Genomic DNA, 19,003 nt, shown 5'->3' with positions numbered 1-19,003 from the left:
CTAACACCCTCCAGGACACGGTGTTACTGAGTGACTCCACACCATGGTCCCTAGACTTCCCTTGGCTTTACTGTGACTCTCCCTTGGCCACCCTGGTTACCACTGACTTCATACATGCTTCCATCGCTGCTTTTATGATACCATGCAGTGATTTCTCTGTGACTCTAACTCCCTGGATACTGTGAGCCCACAATAGACCCTGCTGCCTGTCTTTGCCTCCCTGGCACCAAGCACAGTGCCAGGCACAGAGTAGGCGCTCCATGAACACCTGTTGAGCAGAATGGAATGGATTTCATGCTTAGGAAATGGAGAGAACCACCTGGTTTAAACATTAATTTATTTCACTCTTCAAGTTTCAAAGACCTGAACTTAGGAACGCATGACCTTGGATCCCTACTCCAGGCTCTCGTTCCTACAGAACCCCATCTTAGCTAAAGAGGCTTTGGGGACCAGGGGCCAGAATCCACTCACATTGACCCAAACTTTACAGATTATTGAGAGAGAGGGCAGCGGGGGACACTCAGGGAATCCCAGTACTGTGGTTTGAGGTTAAATGCCCTCTGAAGACCTTAAAGGATTGGTCCTCAGGGTGGTGTGCTGGGAGGTGGGAGAGCCTCTTATAGGGAGCTCCTGAGGTCGTTGAGGGTGGGTGCTTGATGGGGATTGTGGGATCCCAGTCTTCCTCGTCCTCTCTTCGCTTCCTGGTTCATGATGTACGTGGTTTTGCTTTACCACATGCTCCTGCCACGATGAGCCACCCCTGCCAGGGGCCCAAAGCAATGGGGCCATCTGATGTTGATGCTTCTCCAGAAGCAGGAGTCAAAATAACCCATTTTTCTTTATAAGTTAATTGCCTCAGATATCTTATTATAGTGATGGAAAGCTGACATGCCTAGAAAGAGGTGACTATCAGACCTCAGGAAAGGGAGGAGAGGGGTGGCCCTGGAGCCTGTAGCAACAAGAGGTTGTAGGCCCAGGTTAACCCTAATGTTCTCCCACCAGTTCTCCGATTGAGCTCAGCTTCTTCAACAGGACAGCTTCATTGGGTGGTTGGCTACTGTTATGGTTTAGATAAGACAACACAAGAAAATTTAGAGGTGAAAAGATTGTGTTGTGAGAGTTTTAGCCTAATCAGTGTGTTAATCCACTCGTATGGATTAACTGGGGGATAGCTGTAGGCAGGAGGGGAATGGCTGGAGGAGGTAGGTCACTGGGGGCCTGCATTTGGGGTTTATATTTTGTCCCTAGTGAGTGGATCTCTTCCCCCTGCCCCCAACGCCTTCCTGTTGCCACGTTCTGAGCTGCTTTCCTGTGATGTTGCCCCATTTCAGGCCCAGAGCTATGACGGTGGCCACCTATGGACTGAGACCTCTGAAACCATGAACCAAAATAAATTTTTCTTTCTCTACATCATTCTTGTCAGGTCTTTTGGTCACAGCAACAGAAAAGCTGACTAAAACAACCACTCCCTGTCTAGGTGATCCCAACATCCAAGAAGTGGACACTGCCCTAGGGTCCTTGGGATGGGAAGATGTCCATCCTGTTCCATTCAGTTATGTGTGGGGTGGGTAAGGAGCACAGTCGCATGGTGTTCAGAGCTACTCCTTTCAACTGCTGTGGGCAATGAATCCAGGAAAGGCTGCGTGCTACTGACCAAGAGCCCTGATGGGTGCCTGGCTCTTCACTCTCCCTTGAACCTCCTGCTTTCCTCCAGTTTCTCAGGCCACGTGTGCCCTGGTGGAGGGTTGTGGTTGACCTGGTTGGGCTGCTTGGGCATGTGCTGTGGATGAGTGGCTCAGAGGAGGCTGCTGCAGGTGCTGGGTCGGGGGCCAGGAGTGTGGAGACTGAGACTAGGGTGGAAGTGGCTGGTGTTGGAGAGCCCAGGCCAGGTCTTCTTCACCAAGCAGGAATCAGCCTAGGACTCCAGTGGGGCAGGTCAGGGGTAGCAAGGAGATGCTTGGGTAGTGACCTATCGAAAGTAGATCTGAACCTCTTGGAAGAGTTGGCCAAAGGTCCTTCCCATCTTGTGTTGGACAAGTCCTATGACATTCAGGTTTTCTCACTGGATTTATCCAAGGACTTTGACACTGACTATTGAAAGGAAAGTGACAACAACACTTGGAGCGACCAAGAGATCTTTATTGTAGCAGTGCAACAGAGGAGAAAAGAAAAAAGAGAAGAAGAAGAAGACGAAGAAGAAGAAGGAGAGAGAGAGAGAGAGAGAGAGAGAGAGAGAGAGAGAAAGAGAGAGAAAGAGAGACAGAGAGAGCAAGAGAGAGAGAGCAAGAGAGAGAGGGAGAAAGAGAGAGGGTCCCAGCAGGAGGGAGTTTTTATAGCCCAAATCTAATAGGGTCTCTGGGTTTGCAAGCTGCCTTGTTGGCACACAAGGGGGTTAAGTGCTTGGCCTTAAGCGGCGAGCTGAGTGTTCAGCCTTGAGCAGGGGCTTGGGCGTTTGGGCTTGAAGCAGACAGATGATAAAGAACCAGACAGAGGGTTTGAGAAGCCAGGTCATCCTGCAGCTAACTTTGTTTGGCATGCCCTGCAGACAACTTATTCAGCCTGTCCTGCACCTAACAGCTATGGTTCCTTTTCTGAAAATCTCTCCTGGGATCTCAGGACACTTTTTTAAAAAAATATTTATTTATTTATTTTTTAGTTTTAGGTGGACATAATATTTTTATTTTTACTTTTATGTGGTGCTGAGAATCGAACCCAGTGCCTCATGCATGCTAGGCGAGTGCTCTACCACTTGAGCCACATCCCCAGCCCCCACTTTTTTTTTTGTTTGTTTGTTTGTTTCCTGTTTCTCCAGCATCCCTGAATGAGTCATCTGTTCTCTTTGGTGGATTTCACTGTTTCCTTCCCAGGTTTCTAGTTTCAGTCTTCTCTTTCAAAAGGGCATGCATGGTCGGGGAGGAGTGTGTTTGCAAGGTGTGTGACCTCCACTGCTTCTTTGACGTACTTGCTTCCCTCTTCCTAAGCTTCAGTTTTTCTGGACTATGAAGAGGAGTAGTTAAGAGTGCCTGCTTCATGTTATATGGAATAAGTAAATTCATGCATATAAAATGCTGCCTTTGGTCTCTAAACGGTACTAGATATTCAATGAATGTCACCTGTAGTCATTTTCTTCTCATGGAATCCCTAGGAGACCTTCCCTCCTCCCCTCATGTCAATGATCTCCTCTAGACAGACGGTTGGATAAGTATCCCCCAACAGCCCAAGTGTTAAACTGTTAGTCCTTGGCTAGGCAATACTGGAAGGTGGTGGAAACTTTGAGTCAGGGCCTTGTGGGAGGTCTTCAGATTTTGGGGGATGTATCTTTAAAGAGGATAGTGGGACCCCAGCCCCTTCCTATTCCTCTCTATCACCTCCCAGCTTCGAGGTGAATTGTTTTGCTAAGCCATGAGCTCCCAGCCAGGATGAACTGCCTCACCATTGGCCTAAAAGTAACAAGACCAACCAACAGTGGACTAAACCCTCTAGAACTGTGAGCCCAAATTAGACTGTTCTTCTTAAGTTACTTATATCCGTTGTTTTCCTATAGTAAGAGAAAGCTAATATGATCCTCAAATATATGACATTCTCTCAGTTATAACAATGTTCTGTGTCCTGGGGGGAAAGATGATGATGCTGGAGCATGGGTTTGCAAAAGGAGGGCAGGCATTTCTGAGGGATTCCAAGCCACAGAGAAGGAATGATGGCAGGAAATCGGAAAGCTTTCTTAGGGTAGGTGACTACTGTCTTGAGTATGGACAAAGGAGTAAGAATTTGCTAGGCAGAAATTGTCAGATGGAGAGAAGAATGTTATCAGAGGTATGCATGTGCATGTTCGGCTGAAATGGAGGGATGAGACTGTTTCTCCCATTTTCTTAAATGGAGAACTTCAAACACATACAGAAACAGAGAAACCAGTACAGAATCTGCCTCCGTGTGTCCATTACTCAGCTTCAGCAACAGTCAACTCACAGCTAATCTTGTTCTATCTATATCTCTACCCACCAAACCCACCTCATTTTTTTGATGCAAATACCTGACACTGAATGATTTCATTTGTAAATATTGTGAGAAGGTAAAATATACTCTCTTTTTCCTTCTTAAAAATGAGTCATGGGGCTGGGATTGTGGCTCAGTGGTAGAGCACTCACCTCCCACATGCAAGACCCTGGGTTCGATCCTCAGCACCACATAAAAATAAATAAGTGAAATAAAAGTATTGTTTCCAACTACAATTAAAAAATAAATATTTAAAAAAACGAGTCATAATACACTTTTAACCCTGTGTCCTGGCTCATGCCATATCCTGTCTCATCAGGACAAATGTAGCTGTTAACCTTACATATTCTACTCACCTGCCAAAGTGACCCCCAAACCAGACCTGACTCATTCTGACTCATCAAACACCCCCTTGGTGTTTTACCATTTGCAATACTAAAAAACCAACTCCCCATCCTACCTTCCAGTGCTCTTTAATTTGTCCCCAATTTGTCATATACTTTGGCCTTCACTGAAGCTGGACTCACCCTGTCTTTCCTTTTTCTGCTTGTGGAACTCTTGCTCATCCTTGAGGGTAAACTTAAACCAGAACCCATGCAGTGGAAGGACCACTAGCTATGGAGCCAGATTGACCTGGATTCTTATCTTGGTTCTCTTTTGAGGGATGTCATTTAATGTTTCTGAGATTTAGTTGGTGTTTTTTTTTTTTTTTTTTTTTAAACCAGGCATTAAACCCAGGGTGCTCAACCATAAGTCACATCCCCGCTCTTTTTACTTTATTTTATTTTTTAATTTTGAAACAGGGGCTCACTAAATTGCTTATGGCTTTGCTAAGTTGTGGAGTCTGGCTTTGAATTTGTGAACCTCCTGCCTCAGCATCCTGAGTTGCTGGGATTATAGGCAAGCGCCAACACCTCCAGCTTTAAAAAAATATATATATTTTTATTTTATTTTATTTTTGTGCTGGGGAATCCAACCCAGGGCCTTGCACATGCAAGACAAGCACTGCACCACTGAATTACATCCCCACCTCCACGATTCAGCTTTTTCATTTGTTAAATACAAACAAATAACTATTTTGCAGCATGGTTGTGAGGATTAGGGTTAATGGGAATATAGTAGGTGCTGAGTAAAAGGCAACATTGTGATTTGCCTTTTGTGGTCACCCTTATTGTCCATTGAACTTATTGGAGCTTCGGTTCTACATTTGTGCTGTGGGTGCGCAATGCCTGCGGAACAAGTGAAGAAATGGACAGGGATAACCATAGAAGATCCAGGCGCGGTGGCGCATGCCTGTAATCCCAGAGATTTGGGAGGCTGAGACAGTAGGATCACATATTCGAGGCCAGTTTCAGAAAATCAACGAGGCCCTCTCAAAATAAAAACTTAAAAAACTGGGGGTGCACAGCTCAGTGGTAACGCGCCCTTGGGTTGAATTTCCAGTACCAAAAAAAAAAATAGAACACCCACAGATCTCTCTCTCTCTCTCTCTCTCTCTCTCACACACACACACACACACACACACACACACACACACACACACACACACACACACACACACACACACACACACACACACACACACACACACACACACACACACACACACACACACACACACACACACACACACACAGCGAGGGTTTTCCCGGAGAAGGCGGGGTCTGCATGGGGGGCGGGGCTTGGCGTGGACCCCGCCCCGGTCCGTCCGCGAAGGCGCTCCGCGGGCTCAATCCGCGCGCTGCCAGGTTTCCGCCGCAACCAGTATAGCGAGAAGTCGCGAGGCCCGGCTGGCCGGGGTGGGGCGCCGACATGCGCCCGCTGCTCGGCCTGCTCCTGGTCTTCGCCGGCTGCACCTTTGCCCTGTACTTGCTGTCGACGCGACTGCCCGGTGGGCCGAGACCAGGCTCCCCCGAGGAGCCTGAAGGCAGGTGCGTGGCGGCGCCGGCGGGACGGGATTCCCATCAGAGGAAGGGAGCCGGGTCCGAGGCTGGGCGCGTTGGGGACCGGGATGTGAAGTTCATTTTCAGGACCGGGGAGCGCGACTTCGGCCTCGGACAGGCTGGTGGAGGGAGCCGGCTTGGGACCTGTGTGTTGAGGGCTGCACGGGCTGGGTTTTGAGGGAAACCGGGCGCCTACCCCGGGCGGAGCCTCTGCTCGCGTGTATCACCGCCTCCTCTTCAGCGAGGAGCCCGTTTCCAGCCAACCATCGCTCATGTGTGGATCCCCAGCCCCTCCTCGTCCGCTTCAGGTCCCCTCTGCGACCCCCACTCCACTTCCGGCGGATCAGCCCTTGGGTCTTCGGGAGATACGTTGCGTGAACAAGTTCACGAAATAATGTCTGGTCTGTCTGTCCTGGTCTTGGTTGTCTCCACTTTTCTCCTTCTCTCGTGGACATCTTTTCAGGAGGAGGCAGAACAATACCTACCCGGCCGGTTTTCATGATTGCTACACACTTTTCCTTTTTTTTTGGTACTGGGGATGCTGGGAAAGTGCTCTGCCACTGAGCTACATCTCTAGCCCCTTTTAATTTTTTTGTTTTTGTTTTGAGACAAGGTCTCGCTAAATCGCCCACACTATCCTCTAGTTTGCCATCTCCTGCCTCAACCTCCTGAGTAGCTGGCATTGTGTGTGCCACTGCTCATACTATTTATAAAGTGCATGGAAAGATGCCTGGCGCAGCATTACATTATCAAGGAATTAACTGATATTTGAATATTAAGAGAATTGTTGTCGGTATTCTTTTGCTGTAGCCAAGAAGGCTTTTTTGTGGGTGTCAGACATACTAAGAGAAGTATTCTCATGAGAACTAGGAGGGGTTACTCATAATTGATCACTGATGGATTCAAGGATTGTTCAGATGGCAGAGACAAGGTAGCCTTTATACTGTGACCCTTGGACAGTATTCAGAGTGCATTGGACACCAGTTTTAATCAGGGTGAAAAAGTAGTCTCTTTGGGAGCGTTGGCTTTAAGCCTGACATATATCAACAAAGTTATGTTTATGGTGTGGGATAAGCCTACTTCTCCTAAAATCTTGAATTGGCTTTTTAGTGAATGATTTAAGTCAGTTTACCTAGTACCTCAGGAGCAGTGTGAAGTCTGAATTATTTTTGTCTTGCTGGGGAAGGGATGTCCTTGAAAGGAAGGCAATTTAAGAAGTTTAGTGCTTGCCTAAAAATGAATCCACTTGCTGCTTAAGATCACAAAGGGGTTGTGGGTGTAGGTCAGTGGTAGAGTACCTGCTTAATATGCAGGAAGCCCTGTTTTTAATTCCCAGCACCAAAAATTAGTCAGTTCATCCATTATAAAATCTGAGAGCTAAGGGAAATTTGCTGATTAAATAATACCAACTTTTCATTTTTTGATAAGGAAACAGACCCATGGCCAGGCAGGGTAGGTATACCAACCTAGGTCTCTTGCTTCCCAACCAGAGCTCTTCTGTCTGTCTCTGCTGATTTCTGTCAGGTCACTTCTTACCTTGGGCCAAGTTATATATGTGTCCCCAACAAACCAGATGATGTTTATAAACTTTTTGATTGTTTTGTTTTTGAGAAGGGATCTTGCTGGGTTGCCCATACTAGGCTTGAGTTTGAGATCTCTCAGCCTCAGCCTCCCAATTAGCTTGGATTACAGGCATGTGCCACAATGCCCAGCTATAATCCTACTTTGGAAAGAAGACACAACAAGTAACTTTCTTAGGCATTAGGGTGATCTGGACTCATGTTTTCATTTGCTTTTCCAAATCCCAGGTCACTCTGGTTCCCCTCAGACCTAGCAGAGCTGCGGGAGCTCTCTGAGGTCCTTCGAGAGTACAGGAAGGAGCACCAGGCCTACGTATTTCTGCTCTTCTGCAGCGCCTACCTCTACAAACAGGGCTTTGCCATACCTGGCTCCAGCTTCCTGGTCAGTGTCCTGCCTTCCTTCCAACTCTGTTTTCCTTATCTGGAAAATGCTGTTATTTCTCTGGCATCCCCTTCAATTATTGGAGGATGAAATGAAACAGTGGGTTTAGAGAGGCTGGCACACAGTGGCTCTTAGCACTTATTGAATGATTGAGTGACAAACAAGAAACCCTGTAGCTTCTTTTTGTCCTGCCTCCCTCTCTTCCCCCAGCACCTTTTCTCTACTGTAGGCTCAACTCGGATCTACCTAAGCAGTTTTTTCTTTTTTGGGGGTTGAAAACTGGAAAAAAAACAAGCAAACATTTCAAAGAAAGGCAGGGAAGCATTTGGTGCTTGAGGTCAGGGGTTCACTCTCTGGGGCTGTCCCTGTATTGTCTTCCCTGTTGAGCTGAGTCCTGTTTAAGGTAGAGAGCCAGTGAAGGCTCCATACCCAGATCTAGGGATGTGTTCTCACTCTACTGGGTATGATCTTGACCACAGTTGTAGAATATGGTCAGGATAGTGTATGACACAGGGGTGGAGTCAGGATTACATAAGACATGTAGTCAAGCACTTCAACATGGTAGGTGTCCCGCAGGTTCCCACCTTCCCACTGCTAAGGCCCCCTTTTGGTTTCTTTCTTGGATCCCATGCTTTAGCAAGATGATGTTTACCAACCAAACTGCATTAGGAAGTTTTGGTTCACTTTTCCATTTTTGTGGAACTAAGGCTTCTTTAAGTGTCAGTGAGAGCTTTGGTCAACCTGGAATCCCAGTGCTAGCATACTACTTAGATATAATCCAGCAAAACCCCAAGAAACAACATTATACCTTGTGGGGTCTTACCAAAGAAACACTCATGATTTGTTTCATCCTTTGAAATAGTAAAAATATTTTGTGAATTTCATGATTTCTGCCTTCTTATAGCTCTTATAGTTGATTTCAGGTCTATGCAGTAGACTGGATGCATATACGCACAGTATCTCTTTTAATTGGCTTCTGTCCTCTGAGGCTTTACTCCTTATCCTTGTTTTAAAGGTAAAGAGACTGAGGTTGGTGTATGATTCCTAGGAGGAGGGAACCTGTAACTCTAGTGCTCCATGATAAGGTGGATGATAGCTGCCAGATGTTTGTTTTCATGGCTGAGGGTTTGCTTTCTTTGCAGAATGTATTAGCCGGTGCCTTGTTTGGGCCGTGGCTAGGACTCGTGCTATGCTGTATACTAACCTCGGTGGGTGCCACATGCTGCTACCTGCTCTCCAGTATTTTTGGCAAACAGCTGGTGGTCTCTTACTTCCCTGATAAAGTGGCCCTGATGCAGAGGAAGGTAAGGAGTAGGGCACATCCAAGTATTGGTTCCTTGAGAGTTACCTCATGGCCTACGGGGAGTGAGGAGCAGAGATCTCCCATAGTCCTCCTTTGCCCTGCCTCCCGAGGACTTAGGGATTCTGTTGTCTTCAGGATAACAGACCTGGGATCAAATTTCTGTGGCTTTGGGCAAGTTCCCAGGCTTTCTGATCCTTAGGCACCTCTGATTTTAAAATGGGGAAAACAGTCTCTACCCTAGAGGGTTATGGAAAGAGTTGGGAGTAGTATATGTAAAGTGACCAGAATAGTGCCCAGATGCCTTTCTGCTTCCTAATGTCTTGTTCTCTTTGCTGCAGGTGGAGGAGAACAGAAACAGCTTGTTCTTCTTTTTATTGTTTTTGAGACTTTTCCCTATGACACCAAACTGGTTCTTGAATCTCTCGGCCCCAATTCTGAACATCCCCATTGTGCAGTTCTTCTTCTCAGTTCTTATTGGTAAGATGCTAGAGGATTAAGTTGGAGTCTTCAGAGATGTTGTGTTGGGGAACTTCCCTGAGTCCCCTGCCACATGGGCACGTGCTTACCTCCAAGAAGATGGGGGCAATCTACTGAATTAGAGGACATCTGATGTCTCCCCTTGGTTTGACAATTGTACAACCTCCATTAGAGCTACTCATCCTCAACAGGCTGCCAGATAAAGGGCTGGGACTAGAGCAGTGTTTTCAGAGTGTAGGCCTTGAATCACCTTTATTAGAATGGTAAAACACAAACATCCTGAAAGATGAGTGACTGTTACTTTCTCCATGCTAGAAGTAAAGCACCCTATTTAAGCCTAAAGCAAGTATTACCTTCTCTTAAATCTCGGAACCAAATTCAGTGTGGAGGGAATGACATTCAGGGCTTTTCAGTCAAACATAACAAATCTGTAGTGGAGTGGCTGCTATTAATAGGCAATGCCTGAGAGAAAGTGAGATCTTAAATTGAAGCAAGATCGACCACAGCCAAGTCTGGTCATATCAGCTTTCAGACAGAGTGCCTCCATACCTCAGCTAATGGCAGTTAACAGCTTGAAATTACCTAGGTAGAATGAGGCTTAGAAAGATTCTGGAGACAGGGTTCCTGCCTGCCCAACTGTATGATCTTGAGTGTTCTATCATCTCCCATGTACTTCCTCTGCTATAGAGAGGGAATGGATTTTAGGGGTCCCAGACCAATCAGAAGCTTAGGGGTCCCGGGGTAGGAGAGACTTAAAACACAGGTTCCTGGGCATTACTCCAGAACCAAGTAATTAGAATATCTGGGGGGGGGGGTGCTCAGGATGTGTTTTTGTTTTGTTTTTTTCAGTGCTGGGGATAAAACCCAGGGCTTCATGCATGCCAGGCATGTGCTCTACCACTGAGCCACTAAGCCACATCCCCAGCCTTGAGAGTTTTTAACTTGACCAGGAGATGCTTAAGTGACCAGCCTTTCCAGCTACCAGCCAGACTTTTGGGATCTAGTGGCTTTGATGACTTCTTAGAGAATATGAAAAATAGTACTCCTTTTAAGAAACTATTATGTGTATGTTTTTATAGTGGTGGGGTTAGAACCTGGGGACCTGTGTATGCTAGGCAAGCACTCTACCACTGAGCTACACCCCTCAGCCCTGTTTGTATTTTTAATCTTATGCATACTGTAAATCTTATAATGATGGTGTTTCTCTCTTCTCTGTGATTATAGGGTGCTCAGGACCAAATTCAGGGCCTACCTTTAGCAAATGTGTGAACCTCATGCATTTTCTTGTTTTTGCTAACTTGCTCCCTTATTTTACTGTTCATTCATTTTATCTTTCCAATTTTTAATTTTTATCTAAATGGTTTATGTATAATATGTGTGTGTATAATTCATGCATATAAAATTTGGAAAAATTTAATATAATTTTAATTTGGAAAAATTAAATAAAATGGATTTTATATATGTAAATTATATACACACATATTTATGTATATTTGTGTAGAACATCAAAAATTCTTTTGCTGAACAAGACATGTATAAGGGAAGTGAGGAAAGGAAGGAAAATAATGGAAAGGTGGAGAGGAGAGAATTTGTTTAGGGGTCAGGGGTTGGGCAAAAAGCTGGTATCACTGTTCTGAATTCTATGTTATTTTCTTCATTTTCACTCTCCTGTTAACAGGTTTTTTCCCCTTTTCTTTTTCCAGGTTTGATCCCATACAATTTCATCTGTGTGCAGACAGGCTCCATCCTGTCAACCTTAACCTCTCTGGATGCTCTCTTCTCCTGGGGAACAGTCTTTAAGCTGTTGGCCATTGCTCTTGTGGCCTTAGTTCCTGGAACTCTCATTAAAAAATTTAGCCAGAAACACCTGCAATTGAATGAGCCAAGCAACACTAATCATATAAATAGAAAAGACACGTGATCTGGATTTTTTGTTTGCCACATCCTTGGACTCTTGATGATTTGTTACTGGGTGTGGTCCTTTGAAGGTCCTCAATGATTTTTAATTACCCTTACCAGGTAATCTGGACACTGTTCATCTGTGTGCAGTGTCTTGTCACAAAGGGCACTCAGCTTTAAAAGGTGAATCGTATCTAGTTTGGTCTGGCCTTGCGTTGGCAGGACTGGGAAAGGGTGGCCTCCTAGAAAATCCCATCTCTTGTTTTATTAATTAAAAAGGAGCTCAGGGGTGGTCTGTTGGGTTTGCCTCTTGCTTACTCCTGGGCTGCCTTGGGAGAAGTTGGTTGTCCTTGTCCAGAGTACCTCTTGCAAAATGATAGGCTGTGTGTGACATGTGTTCTTCTGTTAAATCTCCATGGATGTTATTAGGATCACTGCTGACTTGTGAACCCACATTGCTGACATGACTCTCCACCTGCTGTTAGTCTCTTGAAATGTTTCTTATGTACTTTTTTTTTTTTTTTTTTGCTGCTGATCTACCTCTTCCATAAGCCAAGGGAAACGGTCTAAGACTTCCACATGTAGCTTAAGTGCACAGTGATTTCTGTAATGCTCTGTGTTTAGACACAGTGATGTTAACCATGTATGTCAAATCTCCTCATGGTTATATGTCCTGACAATTAAGCTAACTATAAACAGATTATTAAATATGAATGGAACAAACTTTATGTTATGGATCTGTAGTAGGGAAATCCTTACTCTTCTGGACAGGGCAGGGCCCTTGAGTCACCTGAATGAAATGACAATCTGTACATTATCTAATATGTCCTTTCAGTTGGGAATCCCTTCTACCTCCTTCTGGAGAATGGATTCAGTACACTAGTATACTTATGAATGTTTTTGTTATTTGTTGAGAAAAACTGATAAGTAATTGTATTTTTTAATTCAAAAGAAAAGTTGGTCTTATTACTTGGTTGTGTTGTATTTTAATTACCTAAGGTTGTTATTGCTTCCTACAGCTGCAGTATTGGATTGGCAGGGACCTACATTACTGTCTCTATGGACAGATGGCGCTTGGCACCTTAACTGACCAGCTCTGCAATCCTGTATTCTCATAATTTATCAGAACTGCTACTCTTGAGTGTCATCCATTGGGTTTTTGTTTGTTTGGATTGGCCAAGAATCTCACCAAGGCTTTAATCTGAGCCTCTTGTTGTACATGAATTCTTTGGAATACTTACATTCCATAGGAAGAATGGGTTCCAAAATAGTGTTTTGGGACAAGGTATGGTCTTTTCACAGCAAAGATTTCATTTTTAAAAATGTTTGCTTTTTTTTTCCCCCAGGGCTGAGGACTGAACCCAGGGCCTTGCGCCTGCTAGGCAAGCACTCTGCCACTGAGCTAAATCCCCAACCCCCAATAAAAAAAGCCTTGATAACAAGAGTTTGGGTGAGGAGGAGGCCTATCTGGACTTTGAAACCAGTGGCTTTTGTTTGTGTTTGGGAGTAAAGGGAGGGAAGAGCCAGGGAGTTCTCCACACTGTTGCAAACGTGTGCTCTTTGCCCTTTTACAGATCCTTAGATCTGTCTCCTTCCTGCATGATTTTGCAACAATGTGCCTTATTGGTTTACAAGTAAAGTGGTTTACCAAATAAATGGATATAAATGTTATGTAATAAATAAATGGACATAAATCTTTGTTTGTACGTGTGGCTTTTAACTGCCTTTACCAGTGGGAATCACGATTGACTGAAAATTGTAAAACCCCAAATGGTGTTTTAGTGTTCCACTATCACCAGGCCTCTCACCAAAATGATTCCAGATTCCCGTTTTCCTTTCTCTGCTCGTGTTATAGTAGGGTCACTAGTAATAGAAGCACCTGCAGGATGGGCAGCAGAGTAGCACAGGGAAGAAGCAGAGTGCCCATCTAGGCTTTTACAGAAAACTCAAAAAGAGAGTCTAACAAACATGATGGCTCCTTTTGTGCTTGTGACTGAAACCCCAGGGTCACAGAAACCAACTTTCCCCATCATTTGTTTTTCTTGGCTGCAGAAAACCTACTCACGTAAAGTCTTTTATTGTCTGAAATTCTGACAAATACTGACACATTTGTTAAGGCAGCTCACAGGATACAGACAGTACCGTTCTAAAAAGGAAGAACCAGAAAACAGTGAAGTACACTTTTTGTTTAATTTCATGCATTTGTTTGCTTTGATAGTCATTCTCGTTCCATTGCTGTTCAATACAAAGAGGGGCCAGCATTGGAAAACAACACAAGGAGCAGGGGAATGGACAGTGCAGGTGACTGCAGGAGAGACAGATGAGGGAGTTCATTTTGAGATCTACCACAAAAGATTCATTTGCTCCAAATTAGAGTAACTCAAATTACTGTAAGAGAATCTTCCTACTTCCAGAGTCTGGGATGTGGTCACTCTGGAGATGGAGAGCCACTGGGATGATATGGTCAAGATGGGACATTTTCCTAACAGCTTGCAAGTCCTGGCTGGGGTTCCCTCTGGTTTGCAACCATCGGAGGACCATGGTCACTGGACAGCAGCCTGAGGCCAGGAGCCAGTGATCCCCTGAGTGCTGTGAAGTGGCTCTGGGCAGGCCTGTGATTCTGCTGGAAGCTTCCTGATAGTGGCCTTGCCATCTGCTTGATACTTGGCTTGTGTAAAATCCTGCTATCATGCCTTGGCCACATAACAGTTAACCAAAGCCTTAATCCAATTCCTTTTCCTGTTTCTCAGAGCTGCAATTTCAGAGCTCCCCTCTTCTGCCACCTGTCCCTGAGAAATACTCCAGGTTCCACAAGGGTCCTCCACTTAGCAGCTTCATCCATTCCAATTTGTAGTATCAGTTGTAACATGCAAATAAGCAAACTAACAATTCTAATGGGCCAATCTCTAAAGTGGGTAACATTGGTGGTGTGAAATTTGTTCTATGAAATCAGCAAAGAAAAACCTTGCTGCCTGGAAAGGCACTAAATTCATACTGACAGTACAAGACAAGTCTTGAAAAGAATGTCACGTTAGTCTCACAGCATCTTGGGAGGAAGCAAGTAACCAGGACTTTAACTTCCTGTTTATAGACAGTAAAGGAAGAACATGTTCATTCAACACAATTAGATGATTGGATGAGGAGACATTTGGAGGTTGATCCATCAGCGATTGGTGAGTGTTCAAGTGGAAGTGTGGTCCAAAAGGGCAGTGAGTAGAGGTAAGTGGCCTTTTCCCTGTCTTGGTACTGCCCCTGCCAGCCTTGTGTGGGATCCAGAAGGAAAACACTGGTGTGATCCTGTTCTTCCATCAGGGCAAACTCAAGAGCTCAAAAAGCTCAAGAGCTCACTTTCAGAAAGTAATTGTGAGTTTAAAGCTGGGATAGTCAACAGATTTCCCTTTGTTCACCAATTCCAATCAAGTGGTAATTGTTGCTCCAAGTGCTGTGTTGTGAGTAGTAGATGCAGTAGGAAAGAATATGGTGCTTCTTAAGTAATGCTGGTCTTCAGTGTTTAGGACAGAGATAGAAGAGGGTTGTATATGGTGGTTCTGGTTTCTGGCTTAGTGGGGAAACAAGATATACCACATATACTGAGCAGTAGGATAGGAATGCCTTGGATTCCAAATATTCTGTTCTGTTCTGGAGAACTAAGTTTTAGGAAGTTCAAGTAGGAATGTTTTAAGGAAAAAACTGAGACATAAAGGCATTAAAAAAAAAAAAGTAAAGCATCTCATCAATGAGGAAGCATTCACATACAGGATGCCAGTGCTCCACAATGGAGCGGGGCATTTAAATCTGGTAGGATAGTACCAGGGAAATCCAAAACCATCACATCTATTACATAGGGTAGGCTAGAAGAAAATTTAGCACAAGGAAACCTGGAGTAAATGTCCAGTACTTATTAAATCCTACTATATATTATCTTCATCCTAGAAGGATGAATTTGTTGATACTAAAGTTTTTAAATATTTGAACTTCAAGTAGGCCAAATCAAATCAACTTATGACACCTAGATAGCATCTTCATGTTTCTGGGTGGGAGCTCCCCACAGTCTTGCAAACAGGTCTAAACTTGAGTGGTGGTAAGAGATCCATTATAATTTCAAAGTCCTTCTACTAACCAATTTTAAGAGAAATTTGTATTTGAGGACATGATCTAGAAAAAGAATGGAGATCAAAACCAAATACTCATCTGCAATATAAATTGAAACTCATCTTGAAGTGAGCCAAACACAGATGCTCAATGAATGCAGACGTTGAACCCAAGAGGTTTAGACTTTCAATTGTGAGGAAGCCTGAAGTCATAGTCCTGTGAGGTCCCTTGAAGCACTACTCAGGCTGATAGGACCCAAAGAATACGCTCTTAGATTCCCTGAGCTCTTGATTCAACTCTTCTGGATTGAATTCAGTACATCACACACACTAGGCAAGCCCTGTACTACTGAACTACATCCCCAGCCCTCCTTTTTTTTGACTGAGGACACCATTCTTTTCTGAAAACTCTAGTCAATTCTACTCAAAAGTTATTCAATGTGGACTTTATTAAAATCTTGACTAACAAATGGCTGAAGTTTCAAGACTATCTATTTCCCTAACATGCTCAAAATAGTAAATCAAGATAAGGTGGCATTAGTATGACAGATAGCCAAGATGAGAATTCAAAAAATTGATCAAAATTATGAGACATCAGGGGTGGACATTCTAGGAAGACCATCACTGAAAGGTCTAAAGACAAAAATTGACCCTCATATTTCTCTGTTGACACTAAAAGTGGGTATAAACCTAAATGAACAAATGTGAGTATTTTGTATTGAACAGAAGACACAGTTGTAGCATTCTGCATTCCAAGGAGCAATGAACCACAAAGATGTGAAGTGCAGGGAAATCTGAAGTCAGAGAATGGAAAATAGCATCTTTCAAGGTACTCTTCTAAGCCCCATGATCCTTTACGTGACTTGGCCTCCTTGAATTTCTTTATTCATGATGGGATGACATCAAGGCCAGGAAATATATATGTATATATTCTTCTTTTAGTCTTCCTGCTCCTCTCATTTAGGAGAGAAGAATGGTTTTGTGGGCTCTGGCAGGAAGGAGATTACAAACCATATTGTCAATTCTTGAAATTAATCCATGAGTTCCATGAACTCTCTAGGTTTGTTCTTCTTGGGGGGATTAAATAATTCTTTTTGCTTCTAATGCAGTCCCATGATTTTATTTCTTAAGAAATTTGAGAAAGTTTACAGTTTTGAACAATTTGTCCACTCTCTTAGTCATCTGCCCACTGAGAGCTTTCATGATGGAGTCAAAACCACACTGTGCCCACTGGACTTCGGGGCAGAACATGCATCTTCAGATGATCATTGTACACAGAAAATTAGGGACACAACTACAGTGACTACCAGGGAGCTCCTAAGTGGCAGTCCCATGTTCACACCTTCATTAAAATCATAAAATCCATAATGATTCATGGTTAGCAATAAACACAATCATTGTGCTACATCATAAACTGCACCTTCTGATCGACAGAAAATGAGAATGATAATATTATAAAATAAAATAACAATGATAATAATGCCATAACTTAAGATCTTTTATGTAGTCCAGCTACAGAATTATACAAAATGGAATAATTTAATGCAAACAATACTGCTCTCTGTATAAGTTAAACATTTTCTTTCATCCTACTGATGAACTACAAATTATAGACACTAAATTTTAAATCAATTTATCAACATAAAGTGTAAACAAATGGAGGGATGAAATAAACAAAAGGAACTGCTCTAAATTCCCTCCTGCCTTTCCTTTTTGGCTGATGCAATCACTGGCACCCAGAGGAGGGTACCATTTACTTTTGCATTGGAATTGGTTTAGTATTTGCAAGTCTTTCCTAACATCCAACAGGACACACTATCAGAGGGTCTAGAGCAAGTGTATGTTTTCTTAGAGACAGAGACAAGAATTAGGTCAACATCTATTTGTACATAAAATTCTAGATAAAATTTTCCTTGAAGCCAAGGCACCATGAAGTACCTTTTGATGCTTTTTAGAACCCCTGTCCCTGGAGATAGGAAAAACCTCAAGCTTTTGACAAAGTAAAATCTTTCCAATTCCCTGCTCAGAATCAGTTGTGAAATTCTTTCCATGAATTTCCAAATCCAATTAATCAAAACCACACTGATTTAGAGTGAACTAAAACATATTTTACAAGTAGCATTTAACAAAAATGCTACTGTGGTTCGAAAAGGGTTGCTTTTTGCAAGTTGATTATTTTGCCTTTATTCTAATAATGACAGCCAGTCACTAAAGCTTCCAGGACAGAATGGGTTAATGAATCAAAACAAGGGGATGATTTGGGATTGGACGCTGGAAAGACAGACAGACAGACAGACACACACACACACACACACACACACACACACATCCTAGCTGCCTTCAAATTCTATTCTCCTATTTGAATCAATATGATTCTAGCAGACAAACCACCTGTTCTAGAGAGGGGTGGTTCCATCTTCTCCATATAGCTGAACTGACCATCCTGAGAACATGCTTTCACAAATTCCACACTTGCTTTTCTAACGTTGCTGTGGGTGGTCTTTCTCTCTCATCCTTGTCTCCTCAGAAACTCCTCCCTTTTTCCTAAAGGAAGTGGTCAACAGTAGAAAGGAAAAAAGCTATAGGAAAATGGCACTTGAATCTGAAAGATCAACACATTGGTCAAGGTAATACATTTGCCAAGGTAACGACAATGACAGCATTAAAAAGGGAAGTATTTGCCAGGGACAAGGTGTGATGCAATCTGTAAGCCTCACTACCAAATGCTGCTTAAAGTTTGAAAAATGAAGTCAGTTTCCATGTTAAGTTTTGTTTGTTTATCTCCTCCTAGAGGAAGTACATGCCTTTAATACTTCTGGTCACCGAACTTCTCTAGGTCATTTCCATCACCCACCTGGACAAGCTGGTTGAACTTAATGTGATCTGTTCACAAGTTAACTGGAATTGCGTTTTCCTTTGCTGTTCTTTGTGTTCTAAAATGCTCAATATGTCTTGCTCTGGCTCTTCAGTCACTTATGGCCAAAAGACCTGGTCCCCTGTTGAAGCAGCAATAATACCTCCTGGCCCCAAGTATTCCCAAGTATGTTGCTTTTTAAGTCCTCTTCTTTCTTTTTCTTTTTTTGCAAGAAATTATTGTGTCTCTCTCTATATCATATATAGTTCACTCTTTACAGTACAAAGTGTTAAAATGTCCAACAAAAATAAATATCAATGTTACAGTAGCTAGAATATTCAATAAAATAGATCCCTGCCATTCTTGATTGAAATGTTCAGTGAGACTTAATTTCATTTGGATATTTTTTTCCAGAGATTTGCGAAGTCTCAATGTTCCTGTTATTGCAGCTCATTTCTAGGGGTGGTAAAGATGGGGCAGT

The 19,003-nt window shown here is 43.4% G+C and overlaps 1 protein-coding gene across 1 annotated transcript; it reads left to right on the top strand.

Moving 5' to 3' along the window:
- Positions 1-5,768: 5,768 nt before the first annotated feature.
- On the top strand, positions 5,769-13,099 carry Tmem41a (transmembrane protein 41A). The gene is made up of 5 exons (XM_076868230.2): positions 5,769-5,924; positions 7,745-7,898; positions 9,041-9,202; positions 9,540-9,678; positions 11,382-13,099. Exons 1-5 carry the CDS (start codon positions 5,806-5,808, stop codon positions 11,597-11,599), a joined length of 792 nt encoding a protein of 263 aa, XP_076724345.1. The 5' UTR covers positions 5,769-5,805; the 3' UTR covers positions 11,600-13,099.
- Positions 13,100-19,003: the final 5,904 nt, after the last annotated feature.

The sequence above is a fragment of the Callospermophilus lateralis genome, chromosome 10, assembly GCF_048772815.1.
Source record: "Callospermophilus lateralis isolate mCalLat2 chromosome 10, mCalLat2.hap1, whole genome shotgun sequence".
NCBI lineage: Eukaryota > Metazoa > Chordata > Mammalia > Rodentia > Sciuridae > Callospermophilus > Callospermophilus lateralis.
Note: the sequence above shows the minus strand (reverse complement) of the source record. Positions and strands in the feature narration are given on the sequence as shown.